General features: G+C 38.1%; 1 protein-coding gene across 1 annotated transcript in view; it reads right to left on the bottom strand.

Annotated features, from left to right (window-relative positions):
- The window catches only part of macrod1 (mono-ADP ribosylhydrolase 1), an 87051-nt gene that overhangs the window by 25645 nt on the left and 38990 nt on the right, over positions 1 to 22416 (bottom strand). Inside the window, exons 4-5 of the mRNA XM_053631069.1 lie at positions 14786 to 14815; positions 747 to 863 (exon numbers count right to left, since the gene is read on the bottom strand). Coding sequence (XP_053487044.1) covers positions 747 to 863; positions 14786 to 14815 — 147 coding nt within the window. The remainder of the gene's footprint in view (positions 1 to 746; positions 864 to 14785; positions 14816 to 22416) is intronic.

Genomic DNA, 22416 nt, shown 5'->3' with positions numbered 1-22416 from the left:
TTGTTCGTCGCAAAGTATTGCATGAGTTTTCCGTGTACCGAGCCTTTGTTCATAGTTTTTTGCTTCATAGTTTTGATCCTGTTCTCGTCCTCATTTCTCGATTCCTGTTTAGCCTTGTTTATACCCGTTTGCCGATCGCCTGACCTATTGCCTGTTTTTGACCACACTATTGTCTCACGTTTTGGATTTGTCTGCCTGTCTCTACTCTAATTAAGCTCTTATCTGCATTTACATCCGTCCTAACCCCCATTATGTGCTTAACGTAACAGACAGCAAAGCATGCGAACACGACATACTCGTAATTACCACTTCAGAAGTGGGAAGTAGGATAATTCCTATAGCACATGAAGGCATCATTACATCCAAATCAAGACACAAATAGTTTTTGGAACAAATATTTGGCAATGATGACCTCTCTGGATTTGTACACTGTTAAAACACTGTGGTCGGCGTTGAAGATTTACGTGCACAGACTGCCGAATACCGAAGGTGCTTGAAATATTCTTGAAGGAATGCACCAAGATCCATCTACAAGTGTCTCAATCAAATTTTGGACATTACTTAAAAAGGGTTAATACTGTTATTATCTCTAATGGACGATATCAGTAATTATTAACTAGTAACACAGAAAAAAATGACAGCTTCTAACACTAAAAAAAATTGCATGCGTTGTTCATTTTTTGCTCATTTTCATAAAAGGTGCTAATAATTCTGGAGTTAACTGTGTGTAAACAAAAGTGACTCACATCTGGCTGGCAGGCCGTATGCTCCAGTTATCTTGGCCTCTCCAGTTTCACACCCTCCCAGAGTGGCACATTCCTTCCTAAGGAGAGGACCTGCCCCACGATGGATGGCTCCGTCCACTGCAGGGATGGGAAATATCAATGTTAATGAGAGTAAATGTCAAAATAACCACCATCAGAGAACCAGACAGAGGTTAATGCTAACGATACATGTGGCCTTGGATACAAACTCAATTCTGTGTGAGCTCGACATCACGAGCTACAGCACATCATGCTGCTGTTAATGTAAAGAATTTTGCTTCCTGCGGCGTTCCAAGGAGCTGCTATTCCAAGGAGCTGCTGTTCTCCGTCTGCGCATTTTGGGATGCTGTACAGAAACAGCTGCTTTCTCTCAGAATTGACAGCGGCATTTCATCTGAGCGCTCAAGGGCTTTTATCGCCCTGCTTAAAGAGCACTGCACTCCAAATCTATAAGAGTAACGCTCTGATACAGAGAGAGAGATGAAGAGGGAGAATGTGCAGGAATAGCAGAGAAGGCAAGAAATGGAGGTGAGGTGAGGCGTGGAGTGAGACGGAGAATCGCAACGCGCAAACAGTTTTATCAGAAGTGAGCAAAACGAGAGCAAAGGAACAAAAGAGAAATAAAGATGATGCGAATGTGGTGATGAAAGATGGCCGAGGGGAATAGACTTCCTGTGTAATTGTAACACAAATATACACACATGATGATTAAATGCTGACTTCTTGTTAGCAGGTGTTAATTGGCTCTGTCTCTAGTCTACCAACTAGAGACCTGATAACATGTGGAAAAAATAAATCTTATGGCACATGCTCTTATGCCATGAATTTTCTTTCTCCCAAAGACAAAGCAGCATAAATGTGCGTGCGCACACACACAACAATATATGCATGTCTGTAAACACTAGTATCTCATTAACTGCTGCTCAATTTTTCGCCTGATCTTGGATTGGCTTGGACTTACTGTAGAATCGCTGACTGGTGTCAATGAATGAGCTCCTATCATTGGCTGATTAGCTGGTTACCATGGCAGCCATTAGCAGAAACGTTTGATTGGATCATGCACATCTGCCACAATTCCCTCGGAAACACACTTCCTCACCTTCTTTCTCGCTCTCAATATTCGCCAAAATGGCACCAAGGTTTGCCACAAGGACTTCACTGCATGGAAAACATCAATAATTGCAAAAATTTTGGCCACCAATTTCTTTATTGATTAGTTATCTGGCTGCATGACTACAAATGTCACTCTCACTGAGACTGGGAACCATTTGAAAGATGGAGGAGGTGACACCTGTGGGGAGTCTTATAAAGCAGCGTGTAAAGTGGTTTACATTAAAATCCTCTAGGAAGTCAGTAAAACAGCTGAACATGCATGGCAGTGGTGCAGGAGCACCTGAAGATGAAGCAGCTTAAAGAATGAATGGCAGTTATCTGTGCTGTACATTTAAGATAAGCTGCTTAAAACAGTGAGTGCCAATGCAGGAAATTCTGGCATCTCTTAATTTGTAATACTCAAACTAGTTGATTTGATGAGAAGCAGTGGGCATTGCAAATTTGAATTCTGATTTTCCAATGATAATCAAACAGCTATGCTTGAAAATACTTGTGGCGTTAAGCAGAACAGAACATGCTCTATTGTTTGGTGCTCTGGTCAGGATTTGGTTGAATAAGATATTTTTATATTCTTAAGACTCAAGGTAGAAAAACCCATGAACATCAAAGAATGTACAGGGTGTCCCAAAAGGGTGTCTCCATATATAGTGGAAATTAATATATTAATTATATATATATATATATATATATATATATATATATATATATATATATATATATATACACACATACACACACACACATATGTGTGTGTATTTTTTTTTAGATAGTCTTTAAAGCGTCATGAAACACTAAACTACATTTTCTGAAATTTTAACAGAGGTGTTCTTATCACACATCATAAAAGACAATCTTAGCATCCGTTAATTTTAATTGTAGGGGAAAATTGGTTAATTTTGAGCTTTTTTCCACTATTTTCGTCTTCCTGATTTAAAATCTCGTCATGTCACACGTCACAGGCAGTGACTTGGCAATGTACTATAGTACTTCTATGACGTGTCTGCGTCTCATAATTATTCATGAACCTGCGTGTTTTTATTGTATGACAAGATGCTGTCTCTTAATTATTCGTGACAGCACAATGCTTTCCTACAGATGTATTAGATGAGAGAGGCGTTCAAATGGGTCGCAGGTGTTTATTTCAGTGGTGTAAGAGTTTTCTTGGGAGAGCTATGAGAATTGGAGAAAGGTGGACTTTTCCATCCCTTCAAATGAGGTGTGTGTCTAATTTTTAACCTTAACAGTTTTACTTGCCTTTTGAGCTAATTAAACTGCTTAAAGCTCCGCGTGCAAAACTATGCAATGAAAGTCCACGTTGAAAGGAAGAGCCTTCCCTCTTTTATTCGTGAAATGCTCAAGCCTATTAACTAACTACCATTCTGACACTTCTCCTACTGTATCTGTGCTGCCTCCGGCTCGGGGAAAGCTATATAATAAAATATAAAACTGTACATACAACATATAATATATCATATATATAATATTAAAGCTCCGCGGGCCATCACGTGCAAAACTATGCAACGAGAGTCCGTGTTGAAGGGAAGAGCCTTCACCTTTTTATTTGTGAAATGCTCGAGCCTATTAGCTAACTGCCATTCCAACACTTCTCCCATCCGCGCTGCTTCCGGATTTATTTTATGTTTTCCTCCATAGTCACGCCAGGGGCTAATGGTTCAAATAGATAGGGCAGAGGACCTGTACTTCTAGCTATTGTGTCTCCATTTAGCCCTGGGGATTCAGGAGGAGAGAAGTCCTCTACTTGCAAACTTTTTGTCACTATCCATCTTTATTGCGAGTGTTCAGAAGGCTCACCACCGCATCCTCCCCTGCCTTTCCCTGCCATGCCCACTCCTCTTCCCTTCTTCCCACAGCCATCCACGCCCATTTAAGCTGCATTTTTCAAAAACATTGAGATGTAGACTTGAGCTGAAAGAGGGAGGATTCATGACCCTTTAAGAATGCTTTTGACAAAGAACATACTGAAATCATTATTATGGATGAATCAGGAAGCTGTTGCAAGTTTGCGATGGACTTCAACAGGAAACAGGGTCAGCACATCACACACACAACACTGTTGCCAAACTTATTAACAAAGTAAAAAAAGACAAAGTGTTGTGGACCAACTGAGAAGTGGACGTCCACAAACATCCACTGACAAAGGCACAACTGACTTGGACTTGGAATACATAGTCCCCTATATAGAGGCTTTTGGAACACCTGAAGATTCTTAAAATTTTTGACTTGAAATTTTGATTTGATTTAGGCAAGATAATAAGCTACTAAATACTGAAGATATTTTTTTTCTCAAAAGGCAAAATGCTGATTAATCACTTAATTGAACAGTAATTGAAAAATACTTGCAAAAGGCCAAGGACATAATAATAAATGGATCCTCAAAGCAATTAAAGGAACAGATGGAGACAGACTCTGATGTGAACTTGAACTATTTCTGATATTCGAGAATCTTCGAGCATGGATAGTCAGTTACCTGCAAGGAAGAACAAAATGTCTGACTACATCACACATTTGATTTCCTTACTGAAGTTAATTATTAATGATGAATTTAATATAGAAAAATAAATTCATGAATATATTGACTCTCCATAGAAAACTGTTATAAAACATCAAGAAAAAACTGCTACTGTGTACATTATACTCAAACATAGCACACTGGTGCATAACTTGTTTATTATTATTTAATAAATATTTCCTGTAGCCTAACATAAAGCCAAGAATTATTTAACCCCTTAACAAAAACTGAGGGAGGGTATTGCTTTAAGCACATTTTCAAGCTGGGCCAGTGAACTGTTATCGACATTTGCTTCATCTGTGTTGTTCTGCTGATGGATCACACCATCGGGCAGGATCATTCAATCTTACGTGATTCATCACGGAGCTGGTTAAACTGCTGTCTGGTGCTGCGCAAATTGCACAACATGACTATCTCAGCACCAAAATATTGCTAGCTCTTTTTCAACAGTCTCTGTGAATGATGCAATGTTGCGAAAAGCATTTTATTATTTGAACATTTGCATCTCTGAGTAGATGCACTTAAAGACACACATAACAGTTTTCTTTCTCTTTTTTTGTCTATCCAAATCAATCAATAAACACAGAACAAGCACATTTCACAAACAGTGACATTTTACAGACTCCACAAGAACTTATTTACACAGTTAACACCGCACTGACTCCAAGACCTTAACCTCATAGCTTTATAATCATGTATAACCAAGAAGGTCAAAAGCATAGGGAGATCCTTTAATCCACACCCAAATGTGTACTACACCCGAGTGTCACTGTCCATTTCTCATCTTACCCTCCCTTTCTCTCTTTCTCTTCTTAATGTTGAGAGACTCTCCTGCTGCATAGTCAGTCCCTGGCTAATTATCACCCAGGTTCAGCAGGTCTTAACAAACCTCACGAGTGGAGAACACAAAGAGATGGGGAGGGTGTGAGAGCACAAGAATAAGGAGAGGAGTCGTGTGAACTGGAGAGAGGAAAGTGTTGGGAAGAAAGTGCTGAAATGAAAGGAGAGGGTGAGAGAGGACAGGAGAGAAGAGGGTGCATGTTTGGAAAGAGTGTTAAAGAAAATTGGAGAAAGAAGAGAATAGGAAAGGAGAGGGGAGGAAGATGTGTGTTTTGGAGAGAATTTGTGTGAAGAACACGAGGAAGGTGTGCGCCGGCACGCAGGTGACAAAAAAGACGGAGTTAAAAATGAGAAAAGTGTTAAGAGCGCTGGCAAGAGAAGGAGCAGAAGGGCAGAGAGATGGAGGGGTAGTGGAGAGAGTAAAAGAGGAAGGAAGGAAGAATGAAAAAAGAGATGGGTGACATGGCAGGAAAGGACAGTGAGGTAATGGTCAGGACTAAATCAGGAGCTTTGTGTTTGCGAGACTGCATAAAACCCACATCAATACAACAAAGTGCAGCTCTGCATTTGTCTTTCAGTGTGTGTGTGTATGTGTGTGGTAGTTCTGATGAGTAAAAATGTGAAGCTTAGATTTATCACTGGTATTGATTACCTCACAGCCAGGCACTTAACACCGGTACACAGACACAAGCACAAACATACACACACAAACACACACACCAAAGTCCTGAGTCAACACAGTAAGAAATTACTTTATTTGCACAGCACTCCACTTCCATCAGCTACAGAAGAAATCATCTTTCACACACACCACTCACAATGGTAAGTAACCTACAGTTCTGACCAACTACTAAAAAAAATTAAAAATAACCAGACTGTTTTCTCCTCCACTGGGACTCCAATCTGTTTCTGCTTTTCTTATTATCAGTTTTCTCACTTCCATGTTTTCATCAATTTTCTTTTATTGAACATCAAACCCTGGAAAATTGCACATTTATAATTTGTAATTTATGACTATATACTTTCTTATGAATGTTTTATAGTAGAGATGGTACTGATCCGATCCCCAGGATTGGTATCAGGCTGAGAGCGGAAAAAATAGTGGATCAGAATATCAGAGGGGGAAAAAAATAATGATTTTAAATCAAAAGAGACTGGAACTATATTTGTGAAATACATTTCTTTGAACAGTAAATGTTTACATAAAGAGACTTGATTGTGTTTTTTTTTTGTTGTTGTTGCTATAATTGATTATTACATTTATAATTTATTATATTTGCAAAGTAAGTGATTTTTGTGTGAAAGCTAAGCGCTTCTGTTAAAAAAAAACATTTTGAAGCTTAGTAGTTTATAAAGAAAAAAAAAACTAGATAGGTATCAGCACCATAGTTTTAAGTATATTAAAGTCTTTTGTCATAAATTGGTTTGGAATATTCTACAATTAAGCATTTTGGGGTTTATTAAATAGAAACGTAAAAAAGTTAGTACATTTAAGTAAGAAACATGTAAGTGAACCGAACATTTATGATGTAGTTTATTTGAAACCCCTCAAATCTAATTGGAAAAGGCCTAGATCAGAATCTTTCTAATTAGGCATTTGTAGCACACAACACACATTGTCTAATAATTAGTAGCATAGTCTGTGTCTTTTCTCTACGGGTTTAAATGATTTATCCATCAAGTGCACTGGCCTTTAATAAAGCGATAAACCTTATTAGACTCCCATTAGGATTGGTTACCAGGTGCTTAAATACAAAGAGTTGGCTATTTGTAATATTTGGTTGATATAATATTTCCTTCTCTAATTAAGAGAAATGTGAGAAATGTGATGAATTGTGGAAATGTATTTGCTGTTAATCTCTTACACTAGACAAAAAAAAGTCTAGCACAAAAGAGCAGCACAGAGGAGGTAAAAGTACCAAAAAATCTTAAGTAATCTTAAGCATGACTACTCATCTAAACACCTGAATACTCCGGTAAAAGTACAGCTTCAGAATCTTCACTCACTTTAAAGTAGAATACTATAAACTCTCTTACTTAACTGACTTCACACAAGAAAAAAACAAACAAACCTCAAATCGCACACTGACTTGAAACGTTAAATTAGTGCCCATTTCATGAAGGAACACTGGAAAACATTAACTAAGGCTAACTAACAACAGTTTTATTCCTAATCTCTCAAATGCCAGTTAGCATGATAACTCTGACAACACAACCTAGCTGATCCCTAATCACTAGCTGTAACAATATAAACTGTCTCGATCGTTACAAAGTGTACATAGCAGCAGATAGATTAGAGTGATGGGTATGAGGTCTCATTCTCAAAAAAAAGCGTTGATTTGTTAGGAATTTCGATCAACTCCTTGAAGATGTCTGATGCTAAAAATTCACCTTCTGACTTTATAAATATATTATTAAAGAGAAATGTAGTGTTGTAGGGTTTGAAAATCAATTGAGCAGAAGATTTTTCTCCTGAAATGCTAGTAAAAGTCAAAAGTATTAAGTGAAAGAAAAACTCAGTAAAGTACAGACACTTAAATCCTACTTAAATACAGTAACAAATTCTCCAAAAGGCCAACAAATATGCTATTATCATCAATATTTGGATTTTTCTAACTCTGTTAATATTAATCTCAAATATTATGAGAAAAACAACAATGATGTAAAAATGAATGAAGTGATTTAGTTCTACTTCAGAAATGAAACGTAACGTCCAGTAGCAAGGCAATAACATAAAAAAAGAAAAAGTTGGATAAAGCGGTTAGTAATTCAGGCTCTGCTCAAGCTGTGCCATCTGATCCTATTGGGGTCTTTCTTGTAAAATAGGTGAATAGATTTTCACCACTCTTATTATGATGCACCATCCACAAGCTGTTATGTTTTGTGCTTCCATGCATTGTCTTTTTAGCACTTGTAAGTCACATTTGTTTGTGTTATAAATTATATTTTAATGACGCTTAATAAATCCGAACCTTTCAGGGGAGATTTAACGTCCACCTTGAATCATAAATGGATCCCTTGCATTTTTAAATATCAATGGGGATTGTATGGACGCTTAAGGTAACAGCTGGGTGTTGAGAAGTGGATGGAGAGAATGCTTTTTGTTAGTGTTTGTGTGTGTGTGTGTTTTATCTGTCCAGATGGTACGCATTGATTTTCTGATGCTGTGGGTGCAAGTCGGGTGAATTCTTACAGCCAGAAGCTGCCAGTTCTAAAGTACAGGCGGCCATTAAAGGACCTGTTTAAATGCTGTTTAATACGAGGTCCAGTACAGAACATATAAACACAGAAATAATATACAACAGTGGTTCTCTGGGACTTTTTAATTTAATTACACAGGTGGAAATCACAGGCCAGTGTTATCAATGTTATTATATTTATTGTTGAGTTTTGATAATTATGTGTCCTATTTCACTGGACACATGAACTCAATGGATTTAATCGAAAGTTTACAAAAAAAAAAAAAAAGCCTTATAAATATGTGGATGGAATAAAAAGCTCTATTTATACAATAAATAAACAATATACAGGGTATCCCAAAAGTCTCTATACATAGGGCAAATTAACACTTTTTAGCAAAATGTCTTCCAAAATTTTTCTTACTTAGTTTATATTATGTGTACAGTGACCTCTACTATTATTGGCACCCTTGGTAAATATGAGCAAAGAAGACTGTGAAAAATTGTCTTTATTGTTTAACCTTTTGATATTTTGTGAAAAAAAAAAAAAAAATCACAAAAATACTCTGCACTCATGGATATCAAACAATTGCAAACAAAACACAGGTTTATCCAAAAAAAAAAATATTTGGTATGTTTTGGAAAATTCAGATGAGCCTTAATGTTCTCCTGAGTTAGCAGTGGTTTTCGCCTCGCCACTCCATGGATGCCTTTTTTTTTGCCTAGTGTCTTTCTGATAGTGGAGTCATGAACAGTGACCTTTATTGATACAAGTAAGTCCTTTGATGTTGTCCTTGGCTCTTTTGTGACTTCGTGGATTGCAGTAATCAGGCCTGGTTGCATCTAGTCCAGCTGAACTCCATTATGAATGCCGTTTTATAGATTTGGGAAACTACTGGGGCTAAAATACATTTTCACACAGGCCCTGTTGGTATTGTATACCTTTTTTGCTTCAATAAATAACAATTTAAAAATTGTTTTTTGTGTTCATTTAGGTTGCCCTTGTTTTTATCTTAGATTTTGTTTTTATTTCTGAAACAATTTAGTATGAGACATACCCAAAAACAGAAGACATCAGGATGGGGGCAAATACTTTTTCACAGCACTGTATGTAGACTTTTGGGACACCCTGTATTATTGTACACATTTAAATCATGTTCATAAAATAAATATTTACTGAGATAGCCCATGGAATTTATTTTACATTTTCAGGAGTCACTGAAACACAACAGCATATAAAAAAATACAACTTGACCTTAGATTTAAAAAAGACTGTATTTTACAGTGGGGGAAATAAGTATTGAATGCGTCAACATTTTTTTTCAGTAAATATATTTCAATGATGCTATTCACATGAATTTTTCACAAGACTTTGGTATTAACTCAAGAAATCCACACCTATAAAGAAATCCAAACATTAAAGTCCATAAATAAAGTTATATGTAATAAAGTGAAGCCTTTTTTTGTAATGACAGCTTCAAGACACTTCCTGTATGAAGAAATTAATCGGCTGCAGTATTCAGGTGTGATTTTGGCCAATTCTTCTAAACATATTGTCTTTAAATCTTGTTCAATTGGATTCAAGTCAGGTGATTGACTGGGCCATTCTAATGCCTTGATTTTTTTTTTCTCTGAAACCAATTGAAAGTTTCCTTAGCTGCATATATTGGATAGTTGTCCTGCTGGAAAGTCCACCCACGTCTCATCTTCATCATCCTGGTGGATGGCAGCAGATTCTTCTAAAGAATCTCCCGGTAAAAGGCTCCATTCATCGTTCCTTCAATTATGTAAAGTCTGCCAGTACCATGCGATGAAAAACAGTCCCACACCATGATGCTTCCACCTCCACACTTCACTGTTAGTATAGTGTTTTTAGGATGATGTGCAGTGCCATTTCTTCTCCAAACATGGTGTGTAGTATGACAGTCAAAAAGTAAAATTTTGCTCTCGTCTGACATAGACTTGTCCAAATGAGTTGTAGCAAACTTTAAACGAGCTTTGACGTGCCTTTTCTTTAGTAATGGAGTCTTGTGGGGTGAGCATGGGCAACGGAATGCATTGCCTATTGTTTTCTCTGTGATGATGGTACCTGCTGCCTCCAAGTGTTTCTGGAGCTCTTTCAGAGTGGTCCTTGGCTCTTGAGCTACACTTCTGACCATTCTTCTGACTCCCTGGTCAGAAATCTTGCGAGAAGCTCCTGTGCGTGGCCAGTTGATGACGGAGTGATGTTGCTTCCACTTGCGGATAATGGCCCCAATGGTGCTTACTGGAAGATTCAGGGGTTTTGAAATATGTCTGTATCCGATTCCATCAATATGTTTCGCAACAATAAGGATCTGAAGGTCTTGGGAGAGCTCTTTGCTTTTACCCATCATGAGATGTTTCTTGTGTGAAACCTTGGTAACGAGAAGAATTCTTTATATATTTCCGGATTTCTTGAGTTAATACTAATAAAAAGTCTGGTGAAAATTTCATGTGAATAGCCTCAGTGGACATTGGACATATTTACTGAAAAAAATGTTGACGCGTGCAATACTTATTTCCCCCACTGTATATGCATTCATACCCACTATGAGTATAATTAAATATAATACAAATAAAAAAACGCAAAAGAGCATAATAAACTACATTTAAAAAACAATTAAATGCCCATATTTCCAATATATACCTAGTATTTTATATAAGTTTTCAGTACAGATAATTTGATGACACACAAACCTCTCATTGAATGACCAGATTTATAATTGGTGTAGTGTCTGAATAACAAAATATAAGATCGGTCAAAAGGTCTTGTTTGAAAGCTGTGGGCATGTTCTTTATATTGCATTTAATTTCTGCGAATAAATAGCACTGGTTTATAATAAATGTTTACTCTTAAACTGTGAAGCACTGAGTGGATTCACAATCATGATTTTTTCCCCACCGTTAAGACACGAATCTCTGCATCAAGATGTAAAGGAAAGTCTCTATTTCAAATAATTCCTAAATTATTAAGCAGTATGTAAGACATGATCTTTCATGGCAAGGGCATGGTCACAGACTGTTAAAGGTTAAGGTGAAAGTACCACACTGTGGAACACCATTCAAAAGAGCTATTTTTAGGAACATCACCACAACTTGAATTAGTCATCATTCTTTGCCTAAAGAGAGATGAGTCACAATTTTGAAACATCAATAATTTTCAAGCTGTCCATTTTAAAATCCTGTTCAGAAGGAAAAAAACACCCACGCATAAAATAAAATCAGTTACATGTGAGCTGAGACTGCTGCTACATTAAAGCCCAAAAACATGTCAGTGTGCAAGCTTCTACAAGCTTCTAGGCTTGGACAGTGAGTGCACTTCCTCCTGATAAATGGTTCTTTATTACCAGCCAGATATAATAAATGTCTTTGTCCACCTCCATTTCTGCAAACATGCTTTACTCTACTCTTTACAGCCCACCTGATCTTCAGCATATCATACTGAACATTTATACAGGAACAGGCAACGTGATGATGCTAAAACAACAAAATGTGCGTGTTCACAAGTGATTATCCTGTACCTCACATGGCTGTGGAGCTTCCACTGTTTCACATATGAATGGAAGGTATACATGAGATTGTCTAATAACCAACATGAGGGTCATCAATACAGATGAAACACGAGCTAGACGCCAAATCCATTAAGCTTATATAGCCATAGTGATATTGCTATTTTTGCCACGTCCACAATCTTGTAATGCTGTGGAATGAGTGACACTCAGCTTTGACCTCTTTACGTGCTGCAAAATGCCAGTCTTATGGTTGATGCGTGTAGCGGCCGTGAAAAAACGTTCTGAAATTCTGACCTTTTCATTTAGAGGAAATGCTGAAAACCTGTGCAGATTTTTCATGGTTTTAAAAATCTCAACCATGACCAGAAAGATGGCATTCTGATGTCTACCCTCAGATTTGGAAAAAAGAAAAGAAAAAATGCATTTAAATATTACAAACACTAAATTACAATGAATACTAACATTTCTAATATTAATTATGTATCTTTTGTAGCTTACAGTGGTGCTTGAAAGTAGAACTTTCTAGATATTTGCATAAATATGACCGAAAACATCAAGTCCTAAAAGATGATAAAGAGAACTGTTTTATTGGGGCTCTATCAAAGCCTGATCGTCACAACACATGTTTGTGGAAGTGTATCATGGTATGAACAAAGGAGATTTCTGAGGACCTCAGAAAAAGAGTTGTTGATGCTCGTCAAGCTGGAAAATGTTACAAAACCATCGCCAAAGAGTTTGGACTCCACCAATCCACAGTCAGACAGATTCTTTTGAAACTTTCAAGCACCACTGTATGCATCATTTACAGACTTTTCTCAGCCTTAGTGACAGACATGATGTTTATGGCCATATACTAACTGTGCGTTCAAGTCCTGCTGGGAACTTTGTATTTACAGGTTGGGAAGTGTATGCATTTTTTTATGTTAATGTTATATTATTTATATTATTTGCAGGTTGGCTTAGCAACCGTTTTCAATATAACATGATACATTTTAGGTTCATAGCACAGCCTATAGACTATGAAATATGTTTACTTATCTATCTAGCCAGCAATGATTTTATTATCTTGGTTAGTCAGCTTATCTGATTACAGGCTGCTGAATAAATCTCACTAAGCTGCAGGATAGGCTGCGCACACATGCCTTCATTACTGATGAGAGCGTAGACAAATTGAAAGGATATTTATGTTTTGGTAAGAGATGTCTTTACATATTATTAAAATAAAAGCTTGAATCTAGGCAATAAACAAAATAATTCATTTTAAAAATCTATTTTCTCTGAATCATTTGATTATATTTGAAACACACTTTTCTTTTAAATAAATGGAAATAAAATAATATACCAGAATTAAATGAAAAATAAGTTAACCAAATATATATATATTAGAAATATTGCTTTCAAAAACAGACAACATAAAATTAGCAGACATGATTTCCGTCCTTTTTTTTTTTAACTCTTTTTTTTGTGTGCAAAATTTGCATGACATGACCTGGCTGCTGGCAGGAAGAGAGTAAACTCAGCGTGGGCATATTTTAATTTTAACTGTCCTGTACAAAAACAGCATTTGTGTTTTCAGTGCCAAGGTAAAAACCAAGGGGAAAATAGATTTACTATTTTCAAAATGTTTAATAATTTAAATAATTAATGTACAATTATACACTCACCATCCACTTTAATAGGGACACCTGTACGCCTGCTTGTGTATTCAGTGATCCAATCATTGCAGCACAATGTATAAAACCATGCAGGTACACGTCAAGAGCTTCAGAAAATGTTCACATCAAACTTCAGAATGGGAAAGAAAATGTGATTTCAGTGATTTTAACCATGGCAGGTATGTTGGTGCCAAATGGGCGGGTGTGATTATTTCAGAAACTGCTCATCTTCTGGGTTTTTTACACACAACAGTCTCTAGAGTTTACACAGAATGGTGCGAAAAACAAAAACCACCGAGTGAGCAACAGTCATGCCATGTGTCAGATAGAATTTTTTCCCATTCTGATGTTTGATGTGAACATTAACCGAAGCTCTTGACCTGTGTATCCATGATTTTATGCATTGTGCTGCTGCCATATGATTGGCTGATTGGGTAACTGCATGAATAAGCAGGTTTGCATATGTTTATAAAATACTAGTTGTTTTAAATAATTAAATATTTAAAAAATGTACAAATATAACACGCTAAAAATATTACAAACTAACAATAAACTATAACTAAAGCCCAAGGTTAAATGAAAAATGCAAAAATAACACTGATTCCCACATGGACACACACAGGTAATTGCTGACTCACTCATTCAATAGTGAAAAAGTGTACATATTTATAACCATTCTGGGGTTTCCAACTTCGTCTTGAGTTGTGCGAGATGTGTGTTTATGAGAACGAGTGTTTGCGAGAGTGTGTAAGCAAATGCGCACGGTATATGCTACATGGAAACAGGCTGCATCATCGGTTGAAGAGATTTTGCTTTATGACATTCTGCCTCAAATCACTCTTTTGCTCCTCAAAAAGTTCTTCCTTCTTCCTATACAAATGTAACCCATTAGGAGCGGTGTCCTGGTGACCTGAAGGAGGCGCTACACAAACACACCTAAGAGAAGTGCAAAACCCCAGGCTCACAGCAAGTGCGCACACACATTTCTGTTTCTCACTTACACTCCAGCTCTCATTCCTCTTTCTCACTTTTGTTTCCTCCTGCTGTTTCACTTTCTTCTCATAATTCACCCTCATCCTGATTTACCCAAACACTTTCTTTTCTTGTGTGTTTGAATATTTTCCCTTTCACTCATTCATCCTTTGAAAATAACAGGAAAAAAGAGACTCACCCCCTCCTCCGCCTAGCAGGGTCTTGTTGGCTGAAATGACAAACAGAAAACAGAAGAGTGTTCAGGGAAGAACTTATCAGAATGACAAATACTGGGCTTTCGGGCCCAACGCCTGTAACCAATATGATTACTGTTCAGATTAAGGAGAGAAAAATGTATGAGACGTTCTAGCCCATAAGGATTAAGGTAAGGCTGGGCAAACTGACCTGAATGTTAAATAGTACATTCAGAATTCTGTGTCATCACTCTTTAGTTGGGTTGAAGTGCTTCAGCCTGTTGCTGAAATGCTCACGTTAGACTTGGCCTTTAAGACTGCACTAATTCCACAGCTATGCAAAGCAGCAGCATTAATTCAGTTTGTAAAACAGAGAAGATTGGCAGTCAAACTTGAATCCAGCCTAATCCATAAGGTTTGGGTTGGGCAATGTGGGTGAAAAATAATCTTGTGTGTGGGCGACAAACAAAGCACCTTGATAGAATAACTCACAGGTATAGGTTATTTACACATACTATAAAGTAAACAATACAGAATAATATTTGTTCAATCTGAGATTGGAAATCTTGCATAATGCTATACATTTGGAGTAAAAACAAACAAACATTTTTTCCAACCTAATCTTTATCTACTATCTGCACTATATGGCCAAAAATTTGTGGACACCTGACCATCACACCCATATGTGGTTCTTCGTCAAACTGTTGCCACAAAGGCTGAAGCACACAGTTGTATGGGATATCTTTGTATGCTGTATAATTACAATTTCCCTTCACTGGAACTAAGAGGCCCAAACCTGTTCCAGCATGACAATGCCTCTGTGCACAAAGTGAGGCCCATGAAGACATGGTTTGCCAAGATTAGACTGGAAGAACTCGAGTGTCCTGCACAGAGCCCTGACCTCAACCCCACTGAACATATTTTGGGATGAATTATAATGCTGACTGCATGAAAGATCTTTTCACCCATCAGAGGGTGACCCCACTAATGCTATTCTAGCTGAACGGGCACAAATATTGACAGTCACGCTCCAAAATCTAGTGAAAATCCTTCCCAGAAGAGTGGAGGTTGTCACAACAGCAAACGATAGAGAAAAACTATAACGGGATGTTCAACAAGCACATATGGGTGTGATTGGTCAGGTGTCCACATACTTTTGGAAATATAGTGTATATGTGCTTACCACAGACAAGAATTTTAACACATTTCCTTGTACAAAGGGGGGGAAATTTGGACATTTAGTATACTTTAATGTATTCTCATACTGGCCAGTCCCATGTGCAAGGGATATTAAATGGTTGCCTTGCTTGTTTACATGCAGGCCATGAATATTTGAGGATCTATGAATATTTTGGGGCTCTTAAGCACATTCTCTTGTTGACTGATGTTAAATTAGCAATGTAGTGCTCATGTCCCTAAAATCTCATCATAATGTTTGGTGAAGCAGTGTTGGCATTTTCTGTGTAAATGCCACCATGGGTGTAGAAAAAGCTCAGACCAGGCTCATATTCCTCAGGGTGTACAGCTGGTAAAAGTAGAGCTTAGCAATATAGAGCAGCACCTACGGGCCAGGATACAGTACTCTGCCTGGATTAAACTGCACTCTTTTGTATTTAGAATGGATGAACCGGGTCAATACAACACATACTAGCAAATCGAATACTGGATTTACTTTTATTCCTTTGGCAGCAAAGGCCTGAGGGCTTGTGGGTTAAGGACATTGTTCATGGGTTCAACAGTGACTATGGAAGTCCTGAGATTTTAATTAATAAGCTTCTGGTTACTGAACTTGTACAACCAATAAACTGCATCCTCATGCACTGCCATATGTTGGCTGTATATAATTCTGCAAAGGCTTTCATTTTCATCTTATGAAAATAAATGAGGTTTGGATTGGATGCAGGAGGCATGGTGGTGCAGTGAGTAATGTTGCTGCTTCACTGCTCCAGGGGCCCTAGCTTGTTCCTAATCTCCACTCTATGTGTGGAGTTTCACATGTTCTCCATGTGGGTTTCTTCCCACTACCCAAAAACATGCAACAGGTAAACTGGCTATGCTAAGTGTGAATGTGTGAATGTGTGTGTGAATGGTGCCTTTCATCAGACTGGCATCCCATCCTGGGTGTACTCTCACCTCACACCCAGTGTTCCCAGGACAGGCTCCAGATCAGGAGTGTCCAATCTTATCCGCAAAGGGCCGGTGTGGGTGCAGGTTTTCATTCCAATCAAGCAGGAGACACACCAGATTCCACCTGTTTAATCAGTTGAGCTTGGCTTTCAATAGACTCAGGTGTGGCTTCTGCTTGGTCGGAATGAAAACCTGCACCCACACCGGCCCTTTTCGGATAAGATTGCCCACCCCTGCTCCAGATCCACCACATCACTGACCAGGATAAAGTGCTTACGAAAGATGAAGATGGATTGAATGTATGTTGCTAAACAAGATACAGGAAATCCTCGGAGCATTGGACACAAACTGAGAACACAAGTTGGACGGGGATGCCAGTCCACCACAGGGAAAATTTAGAATAGCCAATCTGCCTACCTGGATGTTTTTAGGAGATGGGATGAAACCAGAGAACCCTGAGGAAACAAATGTCAATATTATTTCAACTGACCAAGAATTCCTAGATACATCCCAGATTGGAGTAATCAGCTAATATAAAGTAGGTTCTCTCACTCATATAACAACAAATGACTAACAATTATTTTGGGAGTCTTTGTGCAAAAACAATAAGCACCATTACATTCATTCATCTTGAGTTAATCACACCACCATCCACCATAATCATAATGCTCATTTTAGGGATAATTGTGGGGCCACTAGTTCACTTGAATCAGACATTATAAATGCTTGGTGGACAGCGAGAGTTCTTAACAGCATACTCAGGATCATGCACTCTGGCTGAAGAACTGCTAGCACCTTAACTCTAAACATAATATGGACAGCATGGTTTATACCAAGATTAGGGGTTTCTTAATCAGAGCAAAGAGACAAAGACCATAATCAGGTTAAAATGACCAAAACAGGCTCTTGACCACTACTATAATATCAGTAAACAGGTATTACTAGACCCCTGCTGAGATTGATGGCGGTTTGTTTGTGAGGCACTGCCTGAAGCTAGAGGTGGGCTGTGTGCAAGTAACGTTTTATGACCAGACTGCACGGCTCCATCACAAATGAGCAATTTGATAGTTGATTAAATGTCTCTCATTTGAATTTCATTACATCCGTGCACACAGTGAATAAACCAAACAGTCAGCAATGCCTTTATACAGAGCGTTGTTAAACCCAGGCCATGTAAGTAAAATCAAAATGCTTTATATAGCATTGTACACCTGAATGAAGACACGGCTGCAAATAAACACAAACACAAAAAACGAGATAAACATCACCAAATTCAGAGACACTCAACAGACACACACACACACACACACACACACACACACACACACACACACACACACACACACAACACTGTGGATGGAGAGGTAACCATAGCAACTTCAAAGCCCAAAGGTTTTAAACTGAAACCTTATTTACTTATTTAATTACACATAAAGGGGAAATGGGAAGAAAGACAGAGAACTAGGGGGAAAAAAGAGTGTTTAAAACAAGAAGGAATTAATAAAATATAGGAGAGAAGGAAGGAAGGAGGGAGAGAAAGAGAACAGAGACAGAGAGACATGAGAGAAAGAAGAAAAAAGAAAATCAGAGAGAGAAAGGATATAATTTGCCAGCGGTGGTGCCTCTCTGCACTGTCTGTCAAAAAAAAAGACTACTAGTGAAGAGGAAAAGGGATCAGACATGCATGAGGAAGGACAGGCAGGAAAACAGTGAGGGAGAAGATGAGTGCAGGCGGTTAGTCCCTGATACCCCAGGGAGAGAGATTTGCCATCTGCCAGAACCCTGTATGTGCAGCTGTACCCAGGAGAAGGGTGGCAGAGCAACCATAGAGCTCTCGCTCTCTCATACATGCGTGCACACACACACAGCCCCATAGGATAAAACAACATGATCAGATTGAACACGAAGATGTGTTCAATACGCACACGTTTTACTCACATCCATTACAATCCCCCTTAGACAGAGAGTACATTAACTTCAATACCAAGGTTAGGAGTGAAGAAAAGCCCCCAACGTGGACTCTTACTTCCCAGTGGAAAAAAAGATCAAATAAAGGCAAATAAAGTGTATAAAAATAAGACGGAGTGTATCTGGATTACAATTACAGAAACAAAGACAGGAGAGGGAACAGAAAGTACAAACAGAGAGACAGACAGCAGGAAAAATAGATGAGAGAGACAGAGAACGAGAGAGAGAAAGAGAGAGAGAGAGAAAGACTGAGTGCACAGATAGGAAAGCAACGCAAAACATTTTAGAAACAGCAAAAGCACTCAGTATGGATGCTACATAATTTCAGGTAGAACACACAGGTTTGTCTTTCTGTCCTTATAAGGACCTGCCATTGAAATAACTACAGTATTAATGCAGCTAATGAATGCTATGCCACGCCTAAACCTAACCTTTGTGTAAAACAGTGATTCTTATAGGGACATTTGGTCTCTCACACACACACACACACACACACACATACACACACACACGAACAGCTGATGGACAGCAAGCATGGTTTTAAAGAAGGGAGAAATGAAAAGAGCAAAAGGCAGGAAACGCTCACATCAAAAGAGACTGAGTGACACAGGTAGAGAAGAGCAGAGTGAACGAGAACGCCAGCCACAAGAAGATGACATGATATAGCATGGTTTGAAGATGTGATGGAAAGAGAGCAGGAACAGAGAGAATGGAGAATGTGAGCGTGCCGTGGTGAAGGTGAGTTAGTGTGGAATGAGCTGCTGCTGTGACGGATCTTAAAGAGCATTCAGGGCTTTTATCAGAGAACACTGAGGTTTCAGTTTACTCAGCCAGGGCGCTGTGCTATAGGCCTTATATTGTACTATGGACAGTTAATTACATTACTTGCAGAATCCTAGAATGTGATTTTCAGGCTTTTGCAAAATGAATCAATTTACATCGACTCCACCCTGTATTCTGTACTTTTAAGTCAAAATTTCCCAAACTGCCATATTCACTTGCAAATGGAAGCTTTTTATTTTAGTATTATTAATTTTTTGCTCATTTGAATCATTTGAACACACAGTCCTCTGTATTCACAGTTAAGAAACAGCTTGCTCATTTTTGATGGATCTGATCGATTTTGCTTGTGTTTTTATATACGCAAACCTTTAGTTAATCAGGGATTAATAGTTGTGTACACACATAGAGTGCAGGCATGGCTTGAACAAAGATCTCCTGATCCCAAAATCCGAATCTAAGAACTAATATGAGCTGTATTTTCAGTTGCTTCTTCACTCATTTGGGAAATAAGAACAACAAAGAAAATATTCAAAAATACAGACTGGGAATCCAAAAATGCAGATTGAGGATTTTTGGCTTATCATTACATAAGCATTTATGTTCTTGCCAAAACTTTTTCAGCCTTCTTTTCATCTACTGGGTCCACCTGAACATCAAAGAGCTTCTCCATGAGTTATTCTGGCTTTTTCCACCTAGTACTGTGTTCTACCTCAGTCTCTCATTGGCTCAAAATAACGCTTGTGGTGCACTGTTCTTGCTACTTCTTGTACCTGTGCACACACCATAAGACTCATTGTGGTTTATGTAAAACACGCTGTAAAAAGAGTCAGAGCGGCTGTGCCTTCTCACACACTTGGTAAATCGTGTCTCTAAACTGCTCATGCTTAACGAGCAGATGTGACGAGCATGCTCAAAGAGTTACAGTGATGTGATGGGCATGCTGTCTGGTTTGAAGGGGTTCTTGTAGATTCAAAACAATTGTTGTTGATAAGTCTTCACTCTAGGTTTACCCTCTCTACATCATCTTCCTCTCACATTTCTCCATCGAGCGTCCACATTGTTTTTTTCTGCAAAACATCTTTGCTCAATACTTTTTTCCTGTGTCATTCCACTTTATTACACATAACTTTATCTATGGACTTTAATGTTGTGAATTCTTTAAATTTGCGGATTTCTTGAGTTAATACTGATGTCTGGTGAAAATTTCATGAGAATAGCCTCATAGGAAATATATTTACTGAAAGAAATGTTGACGCTTTCAATACTTATTTCCCCCACTGTATTAAAGAAAATTATGTGTACATTAGTTGAAATCTTTTATATGCTAATGGAAAATTACTATACATTATTTTAAATTTTGGGTATGCATATGATAATGGAAATCACATCTATGTAAATATAAATCGTATGTATACACATGTATGTTTATGTTAATGGAAACTGTGTATGTTAATGGAAATCGTGTATTTTACTGGAAATTGTGTGCATGTTAATAGAATTGCGTTTTTGTTAATGAAAATCATGTATGTTACCATTAATCATGTATACCAATTTAAGTTATTTTTATGGAAAAGCAAAAAATGGTAAGAATGCTGTAAACTACTAGGGGAGTGTGTGTGTGCATGGAGTGGAAGCGTGTGTGTTTCTAAAATAGCATTTCACAGGGGTGAGTGGGTGAAGCACAGTGAGCGAATGACATACAGTGTGCTAGGGGATAGTAACAGATGTCCTTAGTGTCTGACACTCCAGAACCCTGCCAACACTTTGGCTTACACACACATACAGGCCTAATAGTCACTTCCTACCACTTAGTATATATGCATTCACTAATACTTGACTCTCTTCTTGGATAGTCTCACACAGCTTAATCATTCATCTGAGCAATAGCAACATCTGGATTGGCTAAACCACGGGCCTGGCAGTTGAAGGACCGGTCTAATATAAGATGGGCTACATTAAATAGATGCCCTACCGCAAACTTGTCTTCCCCATATCCATTTTGCTTTTGATTATTGCTGAGGCAAATATATTGCTGATAGATAACTTGTGTCATACATCAAGGGTCAAATACAGTATCTGCTGTTACAGGCCAGGTGTGATTAGTTTGTCACATGATTTGAGATACTACTGCATGCCATGCTAGGTGGAAACAACCAGAGCCCCTTACATGCATTTTAACATCTGTATTATATCCATAGTTTCTTTGTAGTTTCAAATATTCCATGGACTGAATTCCTCCAAATACCAAACACATCCACTGCCGAAGCTTTAAATCAGCATGCACTAGATTTAAATCAAGATGAGCTAGACATAACGGCAAGGGAGTAATAGACCTCTCAGGGGTATGATTTAGGGCCAGAGTTGGTGGCAATTGTGGTGGCCAGTCTTATGCCTCACTTAGCCTGCAAAAAAGGCCTGGCACCTTCTGAGGCACAGATCCATTGTCTGACTGTTTTTTGTGCAAATTGCACCCACGTACACAGTGTATGCTAACGTATGTATATTTTGAGTCAAAGGAGAAATATGCATGGCGTCAAAAAGGTCTACAAACTCAAAAGTGGAGCATTCAATTAAGAAAGAGCAGAGAGGACAAGTGCCAAAGATCTAAAATCTATGCACAGTGAAAATGAGTGGTAAAGCTAAATGCAAACAGAATAAACATCCATGTTGTGGTTATATTATAGGCTGTTCTCTGAACTGCTTCTCCTTACAGTCCCAGAAAAAAGGTACTAAACTGTACCATTCCTTGTTGCTGGAG

The sequence above is a fragment of the Ictalurus furcatus genome, chromosome 8 (genome assembly GCF_023375685.1).
Source record: "Ictalurus furcatus strain D&B chromosome 8, Billie_1.0, whole genome shotgun sequence".
Lineage (NCBI taxonomy): Eukaryota > Metazoa > Chordata > Actinopteri > Siluriformes > Ictaluridae > Ictalurus > Ictalurus furcatus.
Note: the sequence above shows the minus strand (reverse complement) of the source record. Positions and strands in the feature narration are given on the sequence as shown.